Genomic DNA, 16,824 nt, shown 5'->3' with positions numbered 1-16,824 from the left:
TGACAAAAGTGAAAATTAAAGAGTTGAGAATGGAGGGATTTTTAGTCAGTTCAAAATTTGTTTTTAATTAATATTTAAAGTTTAATGACTATCATTTTAGATAATGGAAATTGTTGTTTACGAGTTTTAATATACACACATCTTCAATTAAAATACAGCTCACAACAAGCACCACAGAGGTCTACCAGAGATTGCCAAGGAAGACCAGAATTTACATTCCTGATATTTCTAAAATAAAAAACAAGCAAAGAAGAATTTTTTTAAAATATCAAAATAATCCTTCAGGTCATTTATAATACTCACTGAGCCCATCTATAAGACCTCTACCCCACTCACAATTAATTTCTTCTTCTTTAACTTTTGAGTGGACTTATAAGTTGCCTATTGTTGTTTTTTCCCCTTACTCAGTCTATCCTTACATTGCAAGCTGCTCAAAGAGAACATCCTTCTTGAATGTCTGGGAAGCATCTAAAACATAGTGTGTACTACAGTTAGAATAAATAAATCAAGCAGCAAAAAAAGGGGCACAAGACCATTAAAAAAAATTTCAGGCACCTTTAAGTTATTTTTTATTAATATTTATATTAAAGTTGTATTTTAAATTATACATTCGTTCTCTTCTTTGTTGAGCTCTCATCTGAGCCAAGAATGGTCATGTTTCGTTGCAGCTGCTCGACGGCTTGCCCTGAATACAGAGGACATAGGAAGTGCCAGGCACAGATGAGACCATCAGAGACCACAATCAGGCTTCCATCCAAGCAACTTAACAGGTGACACAGCCAGTGCTCTAAGCTGTCAAACTGTCACTAAAGAGTGGAACAGGAACAGTCTGGGATTGTACTGGGAGGACTGAAGCACTAATGCAATTGCTAAACCCTGCCCTTACATTCTACACTGGCACTGCAACTGGTGGAACGTGATGAAGTGCTGAATAACATGAAAGTTAGGGTTGCTCTGAGCAAGGGCAGTTCAAACTGCAGTAGCAATTTTGCATATGGATGCATGTGTTACAAGTCTTCTAAGAGGTCCAAACAGTAGTGAGCACACCAAGTTTTTCTGGTTTTGACAAAGATAAAATGAACAACCCAGAAAGAATCAAATTGCTCCAATCAGTGAAATAATGTAAACAAAAAAAAAATCGAAGTGCATAAAATGTGTCTGTTTCTTAGAAGAGCTAATTTATCAGTCACCCATCCACCCAGGATTGTTCCACAAGCAAATTTCAACAACCTTACAGTACTGGGAAAGAAAAAAAAACTACCTCCATTACAGCCTCCGTTCAGGAACGTCAAATATTTATACTTAACCCTGCAACATTATTAGCTTCAGAAGACCAAGCAGTATGTTTAGGATATATGGAAAGGCCTCAGACATTCTTGCATAGCGTTTCACCAGCAACCACCTATGGAACAACAGCCTTAGGTAAACATGCCTGGTCTTCTCTCAGTCACAAGGATGAATGGTTACACTCAACTGCTCAAGGAAAGGAGAACAGTATTCATGTACTAGCATAAATGCCATGGCATATACCTCAAGTGAACTGTTCAAATGCTTTTAATATGTTATCAAGTAATTTTTATTTGAAAATGAAAGGATTATTCAAGAGAAGATATATTATCAGAGTGGGAAACATAGCAACCTACTTTAAGAGTAGAGTGAACGAATAAGATCTTGAATAAAAGGGATTTGATCAAAGTATCACCTTGCATTTTCTCTCAACAGTGCAGAACCACCCATGACTAGTAAAAATAAAAATCACTGGTGGAACCCTATATTCACACCTTTCTGCAAAACTTTCAGCCCTTTAGGAGTAAAAGCAAACTGTACAGAGTGGCTGGACGACAAATTGTTAGATAATAGCTAATACTAATTCATGTCAAACTCATTTTAACTGAGTAAATTCCAGTTTGAGAGGATTCACTTAAAAAAGACTATTAAAGAAAAAACAGGGACACTACTAGGCACATATTAGCTATTACTGTTGAAATGGGTAAAAAGGTGAAGCTAAATTTACATTAGCAAACATTAAGAATATTCGGAGTATGATATTAAGTCAATTATTTAATCCATCAAATGGTTTGTAGTACTGCTGCTCACATGGTTCATTAAATAAATAAATCCATCACCCACTGCTTGAAGCATTGCACATGCATTTGGTGGCTGAGTGTCCCTCATTTTTGTCAGAGAACCTCATATTTTGTGAATAAAATCAAGCAAATTCAGAATTAATTGTCTTTTTCCATAGATGAAGGGCAACATCTTGACTGAAGAGGGTGAAAAAAAACTGGTTTCCTCTTCTTGAGTTCAGTACCATGTTGTTCACTCTGGTATTAGAGATGCCGGGAATACTTCATGCCACAACCTGTGCTTTAGATCTCTGTCCTTCCTTTCAAGGTTTATTCAGAGGAGTGGAACACGGGTGAACTGTTGATAGATATCGACTCTTCCTTCAGAGGAGTTGGCTTCTATTAAGTAAGTGATTATATGACCAAAAGTCAGCACCTGAAGTGGACGCTTTAGCCAACTACCACTAAGTATCTGACCTTCCATCCCTGGTTGAAAGTATTTAAAAGCTTGCGCCAAGACAATTTGTGGATGCCTCAGATCGTCTTAGTCCATGTTAACCTGGGCTGGGCACAGCCCTAGTATAGCACAAACACTGTAATAGTAGCACTGGCTGATCTCCTATGAAAGAGGAACAGCCGGTAGCCATGCCGACATTTGTAGATCTATCAGCTGCTTTCAGTATTTTGGATGAAACACTGTCTGGTCTGCAAAGCCAAGCAGGAGAAGACAGGATTGTCCTTTAGTAGCTTTCTCTCTCAAGAGATACTGAACTGTTTTGTGTAATTGCTTTTCAGCCTCAAGAGCTCTCATGTGGAATTCTGCAGGATTCCATCTTACTGAACAAGGAGGGTATGTGGGAATGACAAATATACATGATTGTTGGGAGGGTTAGCAAGAGACATGTGTTATAGTGTTCTCAATAAGCTGACGACACCCAGCTCTATTTTGTTATTTCATCCAATCTAGACAGTGCTGTTGGATGCCTTACCAGATGTTTGGTAGACTGGGGCACAGATGAAGGCTATCTGACTGAAGCTCAATCTGGAGAAGATTGATGTGATGCTGGTAGATTTGTGAGAAGCAACCAGAAAATGCAGGGGGGGGGATTACATCTGCTCCCATAAATGTGCAAACTTTAACAACATATGGGAAGCCATTTGGGGGTACTGCTGGATCCCCAGTCACTGTTGAGCAATTATATAGCAACAATACTAGGAAGACTTTATTCCATTTTTATTTAATCTGGAGATTGCAACAATTTCTTTCAGATGCAGACTAGGCTATTGTCATTCATACCTTTCTCACCTAAAGATTTAACTACTGCAATGCAGTCTATATGGAGGCTACACCTTAAATCAAACCAGAAATTGAAGCTTGTGAGGAACCTGACAGTCCATTTGGTAAATAGCATATCCCACCAGAAGAACAGGGTATCAGTGCTCTGGGATATGCATTGGCAACCTATTTGTTTTCTGGGTGCAGTTTAAGTGGTTAATTTTCATCTGCAAGTCTTCAATGGCACAGGATGCAACAGTTTCAGAGAGCACCTCTGTCCCCATGACATATTGCTGTAGTTGCAGTCAGTGGAGCATTCAAACATGAAGGACCCTCAACTTTGGAATACACTTCCTCCACTTGGTCTGAAAGATCCAAAATTTGTTGTCCTTCAGTGCATGCTGTAGCGCTCATCTTTGTACACATACTTTTTTTTTTGGGGGGGGGGGGGGGGGAGAGGATGTGATGAGGACTGATATTGGTGGGTGTGCCCACGTATTGCGGGGATATATTTTTAATTAGTTATTTTCAGATTTTTAGGTTCTGAGTTTTATTCTTTATGAAATTGTACTTTTCATTATGTCAAAGTTCCCTGTGGCCCGGGATAGGCTTTTTTTAGTTTTAGTAAAAAACTCAAAATAAGCTATATAAAAGCCAGATATTTTAATATGCACATATTTAACACACGCATAAACAAATATATATATATATATATTTTTTTTTTCAGGGAGGAAAAGATTTAACACAACAGCTAACCTGAAATTTAGCTACACAACTGGAACTGCAAAAGTTGTACAGTTTTCCATCAGGCATTGTGGCTTGATATTGAGGTAAAGAGTTTCGTTTACAAAAGTGGCAAATAATTCCCATACCTAAAAGAAAAACGTAGTTTACACAGAAAGTAAATACAAGTAGTAGTGTACAAATTTACTGGGTTATAATTTACCACTTCCCCTCATTTTATTAATGTAAAACCTAAACTTCATAATTAAATTTTCTTACCAAAAAAACACAAAACTATTAGGCTCTGAAAATCTCTCTCTCTTACACACACACAAAATATATATTTTAGTTCTTCCTGAGCTTCTTTGTTAAACCTCAGTGTTAAAGTATTTTCGTGTTCTATCAAAAACTTATTAGTATTTCCAATTTAGTGATCAAGCTCATTCACTCTGTCTCCTTTTCCCACTCAGAAATCTTGATAGATTTATACACCCCTTTCCCAGAATAAATGTCTTGGCTAAATGACGCATCTTGTGAAGGAGACACAGTTGCAATGCCTCATGCATATGGACGGAAATTTATTCAGTACTGGATGGTATCAAATATGAAAAAGTACCCCCTACATGCATGAAGACTGTACTATATCTGACTCTGTAGCATCACTAGTGTACACTATTTATTATGTCTCAACATTTCCCCCCCAGTAACCTACAAGCCTCAATACACTGGAAAACTTTTTTTATGGGGGGACAATTTGGGAATCAATAAGCTAAAAGGAAGAGAGTTGCAATATTCCAAATGGAAGATGACCAGAGCAGGGACTAAAATATTACAAGTCTAGAATATAAAAAGAGAGTATGTTTTTCCTTTAAAATCTGCAAAACACTCATATACAATAGTGATGAGTGTAATTTTAAAACCTACATGAATTTATATTCTAAAATAGAAAAAACATACTTTTGCAAATCTTATGTCTTTTCTTCTTCACAAGAGAAATAAAACAGAAGTAAAACATGGAAGTCAATTTTTTTTTTAAATTCAAGTCTACTCTTATCAGTGATGAAAAGCCACCATCCTTTTCACTTACTTTGTGATTTTGCATATTTTGATTTGTGTGTGTTCATGCATGCAGTTGAGCAGTATGGCTCCATATATCCATTAGGTCCTATGCACTGAGTCATTTCAAAAAACCTGCACTGAGCTCTGCAACCAGTACAAGTTGTTAATTTGCCATATTTCTAAAACATAAAACAAAGCAAAACAATGCATTAGTTATGAATTTAAAGTTATATTACAATAAGTACACAGGAAGATACATTTTCTGCTATTCTCACCTTATTAGAATCTTCCTGTATTACATAAAAGATCTAGAACATTTCTTTTGGCAGGAAAGGATGGCTTGGCTAAAAATAAATATTTTTTAAAATTTCAATAGTATTGAAAACAATTTTGTGAACTGTATTAGAGCCTAGGTAAGTCTGAGTGGTTACAATAGTTTGGAGGTACCCATATTTATCCCTTCCTGCTAGCGGATAAATGGTGTAATGAAAGAGGAGAGTCTTTTCTTGGAGGGAGGTGGGATGGAGAACTGAAGTTTAAAATCAGGATACTCTAGGCTCCAAAAAGGACTTCACCCATGCAGGAAGAAAGGGCACAAGTAATTAGGCACCAAAATAGAACTCAGTATGATACATGGAAAGTGGGATTTTATGTTAAATGCTAAAAAAGAAACATTAAAAATGCTTTCATGTAGTTGAACTAAAATACATGGGATCTCTCAGCTGTTGCCAGAAGCTCAGAATGGGTGACAGGGGATGAATCACTTGATGATTACCTGTTCTGTTCATTCCCTCTGGGGCACCTGGCATTGGCCACTGTCAGAAGACAGGATACTGGGCTAGATGTACCTTGGGTGTGACCCAGTATGGCCATTCTTATGTTCTTTTGTAAGCAGTAAGACTGGTTTCATCTTAAACCACTCCCAACGTAATTTTAGATATAAAATGGCCAAGCCCTTGTGCATCAGTATCTTATAGAACAGGGCTTGGCAACCTTTCAGAAACGGTGTGCCAAGTCTTCATTTATTCACTCTAATTTAAGGTTTCGCGTGCTAGTAATACATTTTAACATTTTTAGAAGGTCTCTTTCTATAAATCTATAATATATAACTAAACTATTGTTGTATATAAAGTAAAAAACATTTTAAAAACCTTAAAGAAGCTTCATTTAAAATTAAATTAAAATCCAGAGCCCCCCAGACCGGTGGCCAGGACCTGGGCTGTGTGAGTGCCACTGAAAATCAGCTCGCGTGCTGCCTGTGGCACGCATGCCATAGGTTGCCTACCCCTGTTATAGAAATACCCTCTACTTAACCTTCCACACTGAATGATTCTTATAAGACTATCAGTAGCAAAATAATTACTGGTGAAATACAACATACTTTCAGTGGGATCAAAGGCTCCACTGAGGTGGTCAGATGTTATGATATATCATGGCTACTATGAATACTGTTGCAGCTAGCAGAGCTAACATGAATATTGTTAGAGCTGAAACTTCCTGGCTCTGACAAATCCTGAAGAGTGGATTTCTCTTAACTTTAGAATATCTTGGGCTCCTGCCCTGATGCAGTTGAGCCATGTCTAGAAGAGTTTCTATGTACTTCAACTGATCACCGAATGACAAGTTGAGACTTTGGGTGAACTCTAGGTAATTACAACACCGTGATGGTGACCGACTGATTTCAGATACTCCCCACCCCCACCAGTAGTATCATTCCACCCCACAAGAGCATTCTCAAACCATGCAGATAAGCCAAACTAGGCCAAGGTAATCACTTAGTGAACACAAGCAGCACAGATGCCAACACAAAAGGCAATACACAAAATGGATAGTGCTGTCTTATACAAATTTAATACAGATCTCACAGTTAGGTAAGGATCCAAATGTACACAAAACATCAACAAGACAGAGGCCACTGGCTTTGTGTTCTGTATCTAGTAGTAGTAAACTTGCTCCTAGGTGACCATCTTGAATTTTTCCTTTGAAGGATTACTGATTCATATATCACCAAGTTCGATGAAGCTCTTCTAACATTTTAGGTATCTGTAAGCACTTGGAATAAAATCTGTTCCCTAATTTTGTCAAGTAGCTCATGCTTGATGGTAGACTTTTTCAAGAGGGATTTTTTTTTGCAGCATCTTTCCCTAGTAATTTCCCCAAATCATTCAACACCTAGGTCCAGGGGAGAGAAGTGGAAGGGCCCTTCCACTTCTGCTTCAATCGGTCAAGAGGAGGATGTAAGGGCATAATTATCCTGTTTGCAGAGGGAACCTCATTTGGGTACTTTTGGCTCTCTTAGTCTTTAAGGATTTATCATCAGTGACTTAGTCAAATCCAGAGTCTATGCAGTCACTGGAGAAACTTGTGGAAGGTCAGTTCTTCCCGAGCAGAGTCTATAATATTCTCTCGCCTCTGTAAAATGTGTACACACACACACACACACACACACACACACACACACACACACACACACAATTTGGTGAATTAATTTGCAACAGATAACACAGCCTCACAGTACTCCAAAGAGTTCGGCTTCTTGACCTGTGCAAGCCACTTTGAGGCAACCTGTGTTGTCAATCCATTCTGCTTCAAGAGTGGCTGGGTCTGTGCTGATGTGGACAATCCTAGCACCAAGGAGGGATTCAACTCTGGCTTCTATTTAGAGAATCAATCCTTTGAAGGATTCCAGGCCAATTTTATGCCCATCTTACTGGAAATTTTCCAGAATGCCTCTTGGGGAGTTTGCACGTTGTGGGTGACATTTCTAATCAGACATATGACACCCACACAATTTACTCAACTCCCAAGCACAAAATGCAAAAGTCACGCTCACCTGTGAGGAATATCTCGCAGCAGCACTTCTTTAAACCATGTAAAGCAAACGTTAAAGAATTTAGCTATACTGAGCACAGTAAAGACCTCAAGGCAGAGTCTATGCAGGACTGGAATCCAGGAAGAAAGACCTAAGAGCATTGAGTAATTTCTCCAAAGTCTATGCAGATAACCACTCAATGGTTCTAAGCAAAATCTGGAAGCACCGATGCAATTATGCTAAAAGGGGGCTTTATAGATAGACTGTATCCAGGAGCAGAATCAGAAAGCAGGAATGCAGTATGAAGGAGGTCAGACTAAATGATCCCGATGATCCCTTCTGGCCTTTAAGTCTATGAGTCTATGACAAATCACTGGAGCCTCCACAGGATTCTGGACTAGAAGAAGAGATCAAAATTAAGCTGTCAGGCCTTGATGGCTACCAGCACTCCAGGGTATGGAAAAACAGGCATGCAAAAAAAATGAAATTTATTATACATTGAATGTTGCGAGAACACTCTGAAGGATATCCTATGTGTAATGAAGGAATGGTGGGCAAAACGGAGTTGCAAAGGCAGCCTGTAGTGGGGTGGTCACCTGCTCCTGCCTGGAGGGGCTTAAAACAGCCCTGGAGAGGGCTGGGGCAGGGGAAAAGTTGGGCTGATTGGGAAGCAGGAGCCACGCCCCAAACAGACCCAACTGGCCCTATAAAGGCCAGGGAAGCCAGGAGCAGGAACACTCTCTCTCTCTAGCCTTTGGAGAGGGAGGGACCAGGCTGCCTGGGGAGCTGAGGAAGGTACCGAGGGTGGGGCAGTGCTGGGGAAGGGCCAGGGAGCTGAGGAGCTCCAGCCTAGCAGAGCCCCAGGATGCAGGCTGAAGGAAGCGCCCACTAGAGGGTACTAGGGCTGCAGAGGGGCAGCTCCGCTATACGTAGAGGCAGCGGGTCCAAACCAAACCTTGCCTGTGATGAGTGGCTTATACTGCAGTCTGCCCCAGGGAGTGGGGGCTAGTTGGTGACTAGCAGTAGCCTACAACTGAGGCGAGGTGGGGATAGTGGGTGGGAGTTCCCCGGGAGGGGAGACCCAGAGACTGAGGGATTTTCTGCCAGAGGGCAGTACCCCTGCGTGCAAGGGGCACCAGGTCCGGGAGGGACAAGGGGGCCAACACCGGCCTGCAGAGGTCGCTCCGGCGGCTGGAGAGCTAATTCCCGGAAGGTACCAGCAGGAGGCACCACAGGGGTGAGTCCCACACGGTTACACAGCCAGACAAGGTCGCAGAGACCTTATTGCATGTCTGGAAGCAAGGAAAGACCACCTGGATGTCTGGACTAAGGAAATGGCATTTAGTATACAATCAGTAGCGTAAGAAGGTGTCAAGGCCCACTACCAGTGTTTCCGAGATTCAAACAGACTTGCAATTAAAGAAGTGCCTATTCTACTTCATGCTGCAAGCTTGAAACTTTAGAGTGAGAAAATCTGTGCTGATGGTATCTAGAAAGAAATCTCTAAATCCAAACCTAGAGATCGTAATTTGCTCAATATTTTTATTTAATACTAGAAAGCCAATGTCTTTATATTTTCATCCCACGAGTTTCTATATGGACAAAACCTGTACCATAAGTAATACAATTTTCCCAGTGGTACATTAAGGTGTAATTCTATGGAAAGATTCTGGAGGTATCTCATCATAACAACAAAGCTCTCACTGTTTGTCACTGACCCCTACAAGGAGATTTTAGCACTTTTGCAATATTGATAGTACAGTATTTAACACAATATTTTGTATAGAAAAATCTCCCTCTCCAATCCCATTATCACTTTTTCCAACTCAAACTCCTGTGCCACCTCCTCTTCTGAAACTTTTTTCAATATCTTGTTTCTACTCCTGTCGGCCCTCCACCAAGCTAGTATGTTTGAATGTTAAAACCATGTGCAATCCCAAAAGTATACTAAATGTATAAACTTTTCAGCTTTCACTTTATGTTAGGTACTAAACAGTATTCGAGACAATACAGGCGCCTCAGATGGCTTTTGTATGAAATGGCACATGGTTCTGAGATATTACAAAAGATGGTTTCCATTTATTCTGCAATTCTGCTGGTGAGGACCTGCTGTAAAATCTAAGCTTTGCTGTAGAAATGAATGATGGAATTTAACTCTTCATTAACACACATTAACAACTCTTCATTCTCTCATACAGTTGTGAAGACAACGGTCAAAACTCAAAAATATAAGCCAAAGTGGTGTTCTCTATTTCCAAGATAACAGAAAACCTGAAACAATATTGCTGAGAAATGTAATGCTCTCCCTTTCATCACAATGGGTTATTGTTTTTATTTGTTAAGCATCAACAATATGCTCAGCCCAATAGACAAGATAAATAAGAAGACAGTCCTGACCTTGGAAGCCTTACAATCCTGAAACCGGCAGGGAACAAAGATAAACCAAGATGCACTAAGAGAATGAGAGGAAGAAGTTACCGTAGATAAATTTTTAAAAAGTCTTAAATATTGTGGGCCTTAAGGAAATATGGGTCTTCAGATAGGATGCAAATGAAGAAACTATATAGTTCCTCAACGATGGAATTGAAAAGGCGTTCCAAGTAGGGACAGTTTGAAGACTGACCGAAGGAAAAGGAAATAAAGCAATCAAGAGGTCACTGAAACTAGCATTGCTGGCAGCCCAACACTGTAGCATTTAATTTCAGAAAGGGGAACTACACAAAAATGAAGAAGTTAGTGAAACAGAAATTAAAAGGTACAGCGCCAAAAGTGAAATCCCTGCAAGCTGCATGGAAACTTTTTAAAGACACCATAATAGAGGTTTACCTTAAATGTTTACCCCAAATTAAAAAACATAGTAAGAGAACCAAAAATGTGCCACCGTGGCTAAACAACAAAGTAAAAGAAGCAGTGAGAGGCAAAAAGGCATACTTTAAAAAGTGGAAGTTAAATCCTAATAAGGAAAATAGAAAGGAGCATAAACTCTGGCAAATGAAGTGTAAAAATATAATTAGAAAGGTCAAAAAAGAATTTGAAGAACAGCTAGCCAAAGACTCAAAAAAGTAATAGCAATAAAATGTTCAAGTACATCAGAAGCAGGAAGCCTGCTAAACAACCAGTGGGGCTACTGGACGATTGGGATGCTAAAGGAGCAGTCAACGACAATAAGGCCATTGTGGGGAAACTAAATGAATTCTTTGCATCGGTCTTCACAGCTGAGGAGGTGAAGGAAATTCCCAAAAGCCATTCTTTTTAGGTGACAAATCTGAGGAACTGTCCCAGATTGAGGTGTCATTAAAGGTGGGTTTTGAACAAATTGATGAACAGTAAGAAGTCACCAGGACCAGATGGTATTCACCCAAGAGTTCTGAAGGAACTCAAATGTGAAATCGCAGGACTACTAACTCTAGTCTGTAATCTATCATTTAAATCAGTTTCTGTGTCAAATGACTGGAGGGTAGCTAATGTGAAGCCAATTTTTAAAAAGGGCTCCAGATGTGATCCCGGCAATTACAAGCCGGTAAGTCTGACTTCAGTACGGGGCAAACTGGTTGAAACTATAGTAAAGAACAAAATTGTCAGACACATAGATGAACAGCAGGTTTAAAACAAACAAAAGGAAGTATTTCTTCACACAGCACACAGTCAACCTGTGGAACTCTTTGCCAGAGGATGTTGTGAAAGCCAAGACTATAAAAGGGTTCAAAAAAGAACTAGCTAAATTCATGGAGGATAGGTCCATCAATGGCTATTAGCCAGGATGGGCAGTAGGGTCACCAGATAGCAAGGATGAAAAATCAGGACGGGGGTAGGGGGGTAATAGGCACCTATATAAGAAAAAGCCCCAAATATCAGGACTGTCCCTATAAAATCAGGACATCTGGTCACCCTAATGGGCAGGGATGGTGTCCCTAGCCTCTGTTTGCCAGAAGCTGGGAATGAGCGTCAGAGAATGGATCACTTGATGATTACCTGTTCATTCCCTCTGGGGCACTGGCATTGGCCACTGTCAGAAAACAGGATACTGGGCCAGGTGGACTTTTGGTCTGACCCAGTATGGCCATTCTTATGATAAAGGGGGTAAGAAGGAATACAATAGAACTTCTTAACTTTTAAAACTGATGGTGACTTTAAACATCACTATTTCATTGATCGTTTTAGAAGGATTATTGATTCATGTATCATCAAGTTGGATGAAGCCCTTCTAACATTTTAGGTACCTGTAAGCACTTGGAATAAAATCTGTTCCCTAATTTTGTCAAGTAGCCCATGCTTGATGGAAGGAAGGCAGCAAGGGCCAGGAGGAATCCGTGGAGGGCCAGGCGAGGCAATGGGCGTCAGGGGCACCAAAATACAACAGTGTATTATTACTGAGTCTGCAAACAAAACAAAACAAAAAAAAAACCTACATAAATAAATTACAATGATTTGGACATGTATATGTGCATATTTATTTGTTTTTCCTAAAGTAAAGTAAAGTAGGAACATTTGTCAGAGCAGCCACAAGCAAGAGTTGATGGCTGCACTGAGGCCACCAAAAATTGTGTTGTGAGAACCCCTGGTTAATACTTGGCCCTACCATGAGTTCAGGGGACTGGAGTAAGTGGTCTCTAGAAGTTCCTTCCAGTCCTACGAGTCCAATTCTATAAAGGTATGGAAAGCAACTTCCTGCCCTCAGTTAAGTGGTTTCAAGGGGGGGGGGGAAGATGAGTAAATGTATAGTCTGGTTCAGATAAAACTCAGATAACACCTTAGGCAGGAATTTAAGGTGTGGACATAGGGAAACCTTGTTCTTGAAGAATATTGTAAATGAGGATCTGTCATCAAAATCCTGATTTCTCCAACTCTTCGAGCCCATGTAATAGCTATTTAAAAGGCCATCTTCATAGAGAGGTTCATTAAGAAACAGGTCACCATTGATTCAAATGGGGTCTTGTGAGACCTCTGAGAAGTAGATTAAGATCCCAAACCAGAGTGAGGGGCTGTTACTTGAGGAAGTCCCAGTCCATTAATGAACCTTACAATTGTAGGGTGAGCAAACACTGAGAATCCTTCCAGTCACCTATTTCCTTCAGTGGAAAAAAACGGTTACCTACCTTTCTGTAACTGTTGTTCTTCGAGATGTGTTGCTCCTGTCCATTCCAAGTAAGTGTATGTGTGCCACATGCAGAGTTGTCAGAAGGTTTTCCCCCTAGCAGTACCTGTCGGTTGGCTGTGGAGTCCCCTGGAGTCTGCCTTCATGGTGTTATATATAGGTCCCTGCCGACCCGCCGCCTCTTCAGGTCCTTCTTGCCAGACTACTCCAACAGAAAGGTAGGCGGGTGGGTGTTGAAATGGACATGAGCAACACATTTCGAACAACCACCGTTACAGGAAGGTAGGTAACTGTTTTTTCTTCAAGTGCTTGCTCATATCAATTCCAAGTAGGTGACTCCCAAGCATCTCCTAGGAAGAGGGGTTGGAGATCAGTGAGTCACAGACTGCAGCACTCCTCTGCCAAACACAACATTGTCTCTGGCCTGCTGTGCAATGGCGTAGTGCGACGTAAAGGTGTGGACTGATGACCACGTTGCTACCCTGCAGATGTCTTGAATGCGGGACCTACGCCAGGAATGCCACCGAGGATGCCTGCGCTCTTGTGGAGTGCACTGTCAGTGCAGGGGCAGGTATCTTCGCTAGGTCGTAGCACGCCCTGATACAAGCCATGATCCATGAGGAAATTGCTTCTGACGACACTGGAAGTCCCTTCATGCACTCTGCAATTTCAACAAAGAGTTGTGTTGATTTTCAAAATGGCTTCGTGCTTTCAATACGAAAAGCTAACACCCGCCTGATGTCCAAGGAAGTGAAGCATTCACTCCCGGTTGCTGGCGTGCAGTTTAGGAAAGAAAACTGGGAGAAATGCGTCCTGATTTGCGTGGAAATGTGAAACTACCTTTGGGAGCAAGGCAGGGTGGGGCCACAACTGCACCTTGTCCTTATAGAAGACAATATATGGAGGCTCAGAAGTCAAGTTAAGCTCAGACATCCTCCTGGCTGAAGTTATAGCCACCAGGAACACTACTTTCCAGGAAAGGTAGAGAAGTGAGCATGTTGCTAGGGATTCAAAGGGAGGCCCCATCAGTCTTGAGGGCACCAGGTTGAGATCCCAGAGGGGGATCGGTTGCCTTACTTGAAGGTACAGTCTATTTAGTCCTTTGAGAAAATGGCCGACCACGGGGTTAGTGAAAATCAACTGGCCGGCCGAATCCGGATGGAAGGCTGAGATGGTGGCCAGATGCACCTTTATTGATGAGACTGACAGGCCCTGCTGTTTCAGGTGTAGTAAATAGTCCAGGATATAGGGAATCGATGACTGCAAAGGTGGAGTTTCCTTTTGTAATGACCAAATAGAGAATCTCTTCCACTTAGCCAAACAAGTGGCTCTCTAACAGGGTCTGAGCATGCCAGTTCCAAGGGGTTTAGCGATGGAATTTCCATGCTGTGAGGTGGCGAGACTCTAGATTGGGATGTTGGAGCCGGCCATGGTCCTGCATGATCAAGTCTGGGACCAGGGGCAGGGTCGCTGGTGTGTCCACTGACAAATCTAGAAGCGTGGTGAACCAGTGCTGGCATAGCCACGCTGGTGCTATTAATATCATTGATGCTCTCTCTTCTGACCTTTAGCGGGACCGTGTGTACAAGCAGGAAGGACGGGAACACATATAGCAGGTGGTCCTTCCAAGGGAGGAGAAAAGCATCCACGAACAAGAGTGGGCAGTGATTCAGGAAGGAGCAGAACTGCTGATATTTCCCAATGTGCCTTGTTGTGAACAAGTCTATCTCGGGAATTCCCCACTGTTGGAAGATATTCACGACATGCAGACAGTAGGACCTCTCAGGTCCTTGTCATTGTGAAATGACCTGCTGAGATGATCAGCCAGTTTGTTCTAAGAGCCCAGAAGGTATGCTGCCTCTAGATCAGGGATAGTCAATTATTTTTTGTCAAGGTCCAAATTTCTTGGTCAAGGTATAATCAAGGTCCAGACTCCAGAGAAAATAATTTAAAAAATATTGATGATGATGATGATGATGATGATGATGATGATGATAAGTAGTAAATAAAAAGATTTTGGGGTCCGTTCAAAAGGATCTGGTGGTCTGGATTTGGCTCATGGTCCACCTATTGACTACCCCTGCTCTAGATGTATCGAGTGGGCAATGGAGAAATCCCACAGTTTGAGGGCTTCCTGTCATAGGGGAGCGGAGCAAACACCACCCTGTCGGTTTATATAGAACATCGCTGTTGTATTGTCGGTCAATACTGATACACATCTGCCCTTCAGAGGGGTTTGGAATGTCTGGCAAGCAAGGCAAACTGCTCTTAGCTCCCTGATGTTGCCGTGCAGGGAAAGTTCTGCTTGGGACCAGAGGCCTTGAGTCCTGAGTCTTCCTACATGCACCCCCCATTCCATCACTGATGCATCCGTGACTGGAAAAGGGTGCCCCTGCGCACACCACTTGTGGGTTGAGCCACCACAGGGAAGGACTCAATAACTGGTGGAGGAAGAGTGACTATCTTGCCTAGGCGGTCTCGGTTTGGTCTGTACAATGAGGCCAGCCAGGCCTGAAAAGGTCAGAGCCACAGTGTTGTGTGCTGTACTACATATGTACAAGCTGCCATACAACCAAGCAGCTTCAGGCAATTTTGCGCTGTAGTAGTGGGGTGCCCTTAAGTCCTCTATGATGGCGCCCATTGTCAGAAAATGTGATTCCGGGAGGAATGCTTTGGCTTGACCAGAGTCTAGGAGAGCTCTGATGAACTCTATCCTCTGAGTGGGGGTTAGAGTTGACTTTGTCACATTCAGTATTCGTCCGAGCCTGTCAAAAGTTGACCTTATCAGGCTCATGTGCTCCTCCACCTGAGCCCTGGTGCGGCCCTTAATTAGCCAGTCATCTACTTGTACTTGTTGCCTCCTCGGGAAGTGGCTACGACCAACATGCACTTGGGGAACACCTGAGACCACGAAGCAGAGGAACCGCCTGTGCGACAGGACTAACGACATGTGAAAGTTCATGTCCTTCAAGTCAAGGGTAGCATTCCAGTCCCCTGGACCCAGAGAAGGAATAATAGAAGCCAGGGAGCCCATGCGGAACTTCAGCTTTTTCATGAATCTGTTGAGGTTTTCCAGGTCTAAAATAAGCTTGAGTCCACCTTTGTCTTTCAGGATTAGGAAATACCGTGAATAAAACCCCTTGCCCCTGAACTTCTGAGGAACCTCTTCTATTGCTCCAACTTCTAGAAATGGGATAGATTATTCACAAAACGGTGGGAAGGATCCGGGATCTGGTCTGATGTGTTGCCCCTGGGCGCCCCTTCAAACGTTTTGCTTAGGGGCCGAAGACTGCCTTGCCAAGCCCTGGCCTTGGTCGAAAGAGGGCTGAGGTGGCCCTAGCCTATTATTTCTGCCATGCTTCTGCCATGTATATTGGCCAAACCGGACAGTCTCTACGAAAAGAATAAATGGACACAAATCTGACATCAGGAATTACAACATTCAAAAACCAGTAGGAGAACACTTCAATGTCCCTGGTCACTAAATAACAGACTTAAAAATGGCAATTCTTCAACAAAAAAACCTTCAAAAACAGACTTCAACGTGAAACTGCAGGACTGGAATTAATTTGCAAACTGGACACCATCAAATTAGGCCTGAATAAAGACTGAGAGTGGATGGGTCACTACAAAACCTAATTTTACCATACTAATTTCCCCCTACTTTTACTCACACCTTCTTGTCAACTGTTTGAAATGGGCTACCCTCATTACCACTACAAAAGTGATTTTTCCTCCCTTGGTATTCTACAGTTAATTGAATTGTCTCATTAGACTGACCCCCCCCCCCCCC

At 41.8% G+C, this 16,824-nt stretch overlaps 1 protein-coding gene across 7 annotated transcripts in view; it reads right to left on the bottom strand.

Annotated features, from left to right (window-relative positions):
* The window catches only part of ZMYM2 (zinc finger MYM-type containing 2), a 189,407-nt gene that overhangs the window by 75,829 nt on the left and 96,754 nt on the right, over nucleotides 1-16,824 (bottom strand). The window contains exons 10-11 of one of the 7 annotated variants that reach the window (XM_024217026.2): nucleotides 5,153-5,303; nucleotides 4,099-4,214 (exon numbers count right to left, since the gene is read on the bottom strand). The exons of the other annotated variants lie outside the window; for them this stretch is intronic. Coding sequence (XP_024072794.1) covers nucleotides 4,099-4,214; nucleotides 5,153-5,303 — 267 coding nt within the window. The remainder of the gene's footprint in view (nucleotides 1-4,098; nucleotides 4,215-5,152; nucleotides 5,304-16,824) is intronic. 7 annotated transcript variants of the gene reach the window in all.

The sequence above is a fragment of the Terrapene carolina genome, unplaced genomic scaffold (genome assembly GCF_002925995.2).
Source record: "Terrapene carolina triunguis isolate 2854851 unplaced genomic scaffold, T_m_triunguis-2.0 Scaffold138, whole genome shotgun sequence".
NCBI classification, from domain to species: domain Eukaryota; kingdom Metazoa; phylum Chordata; order Testudines; family Emydidae; genus Terrapene; species Terrapene triunguis.
Note: the sequence above shows the minus strand (reverse complement) of the source record. Positions and strands in the feature narration are given on the sequence as shown.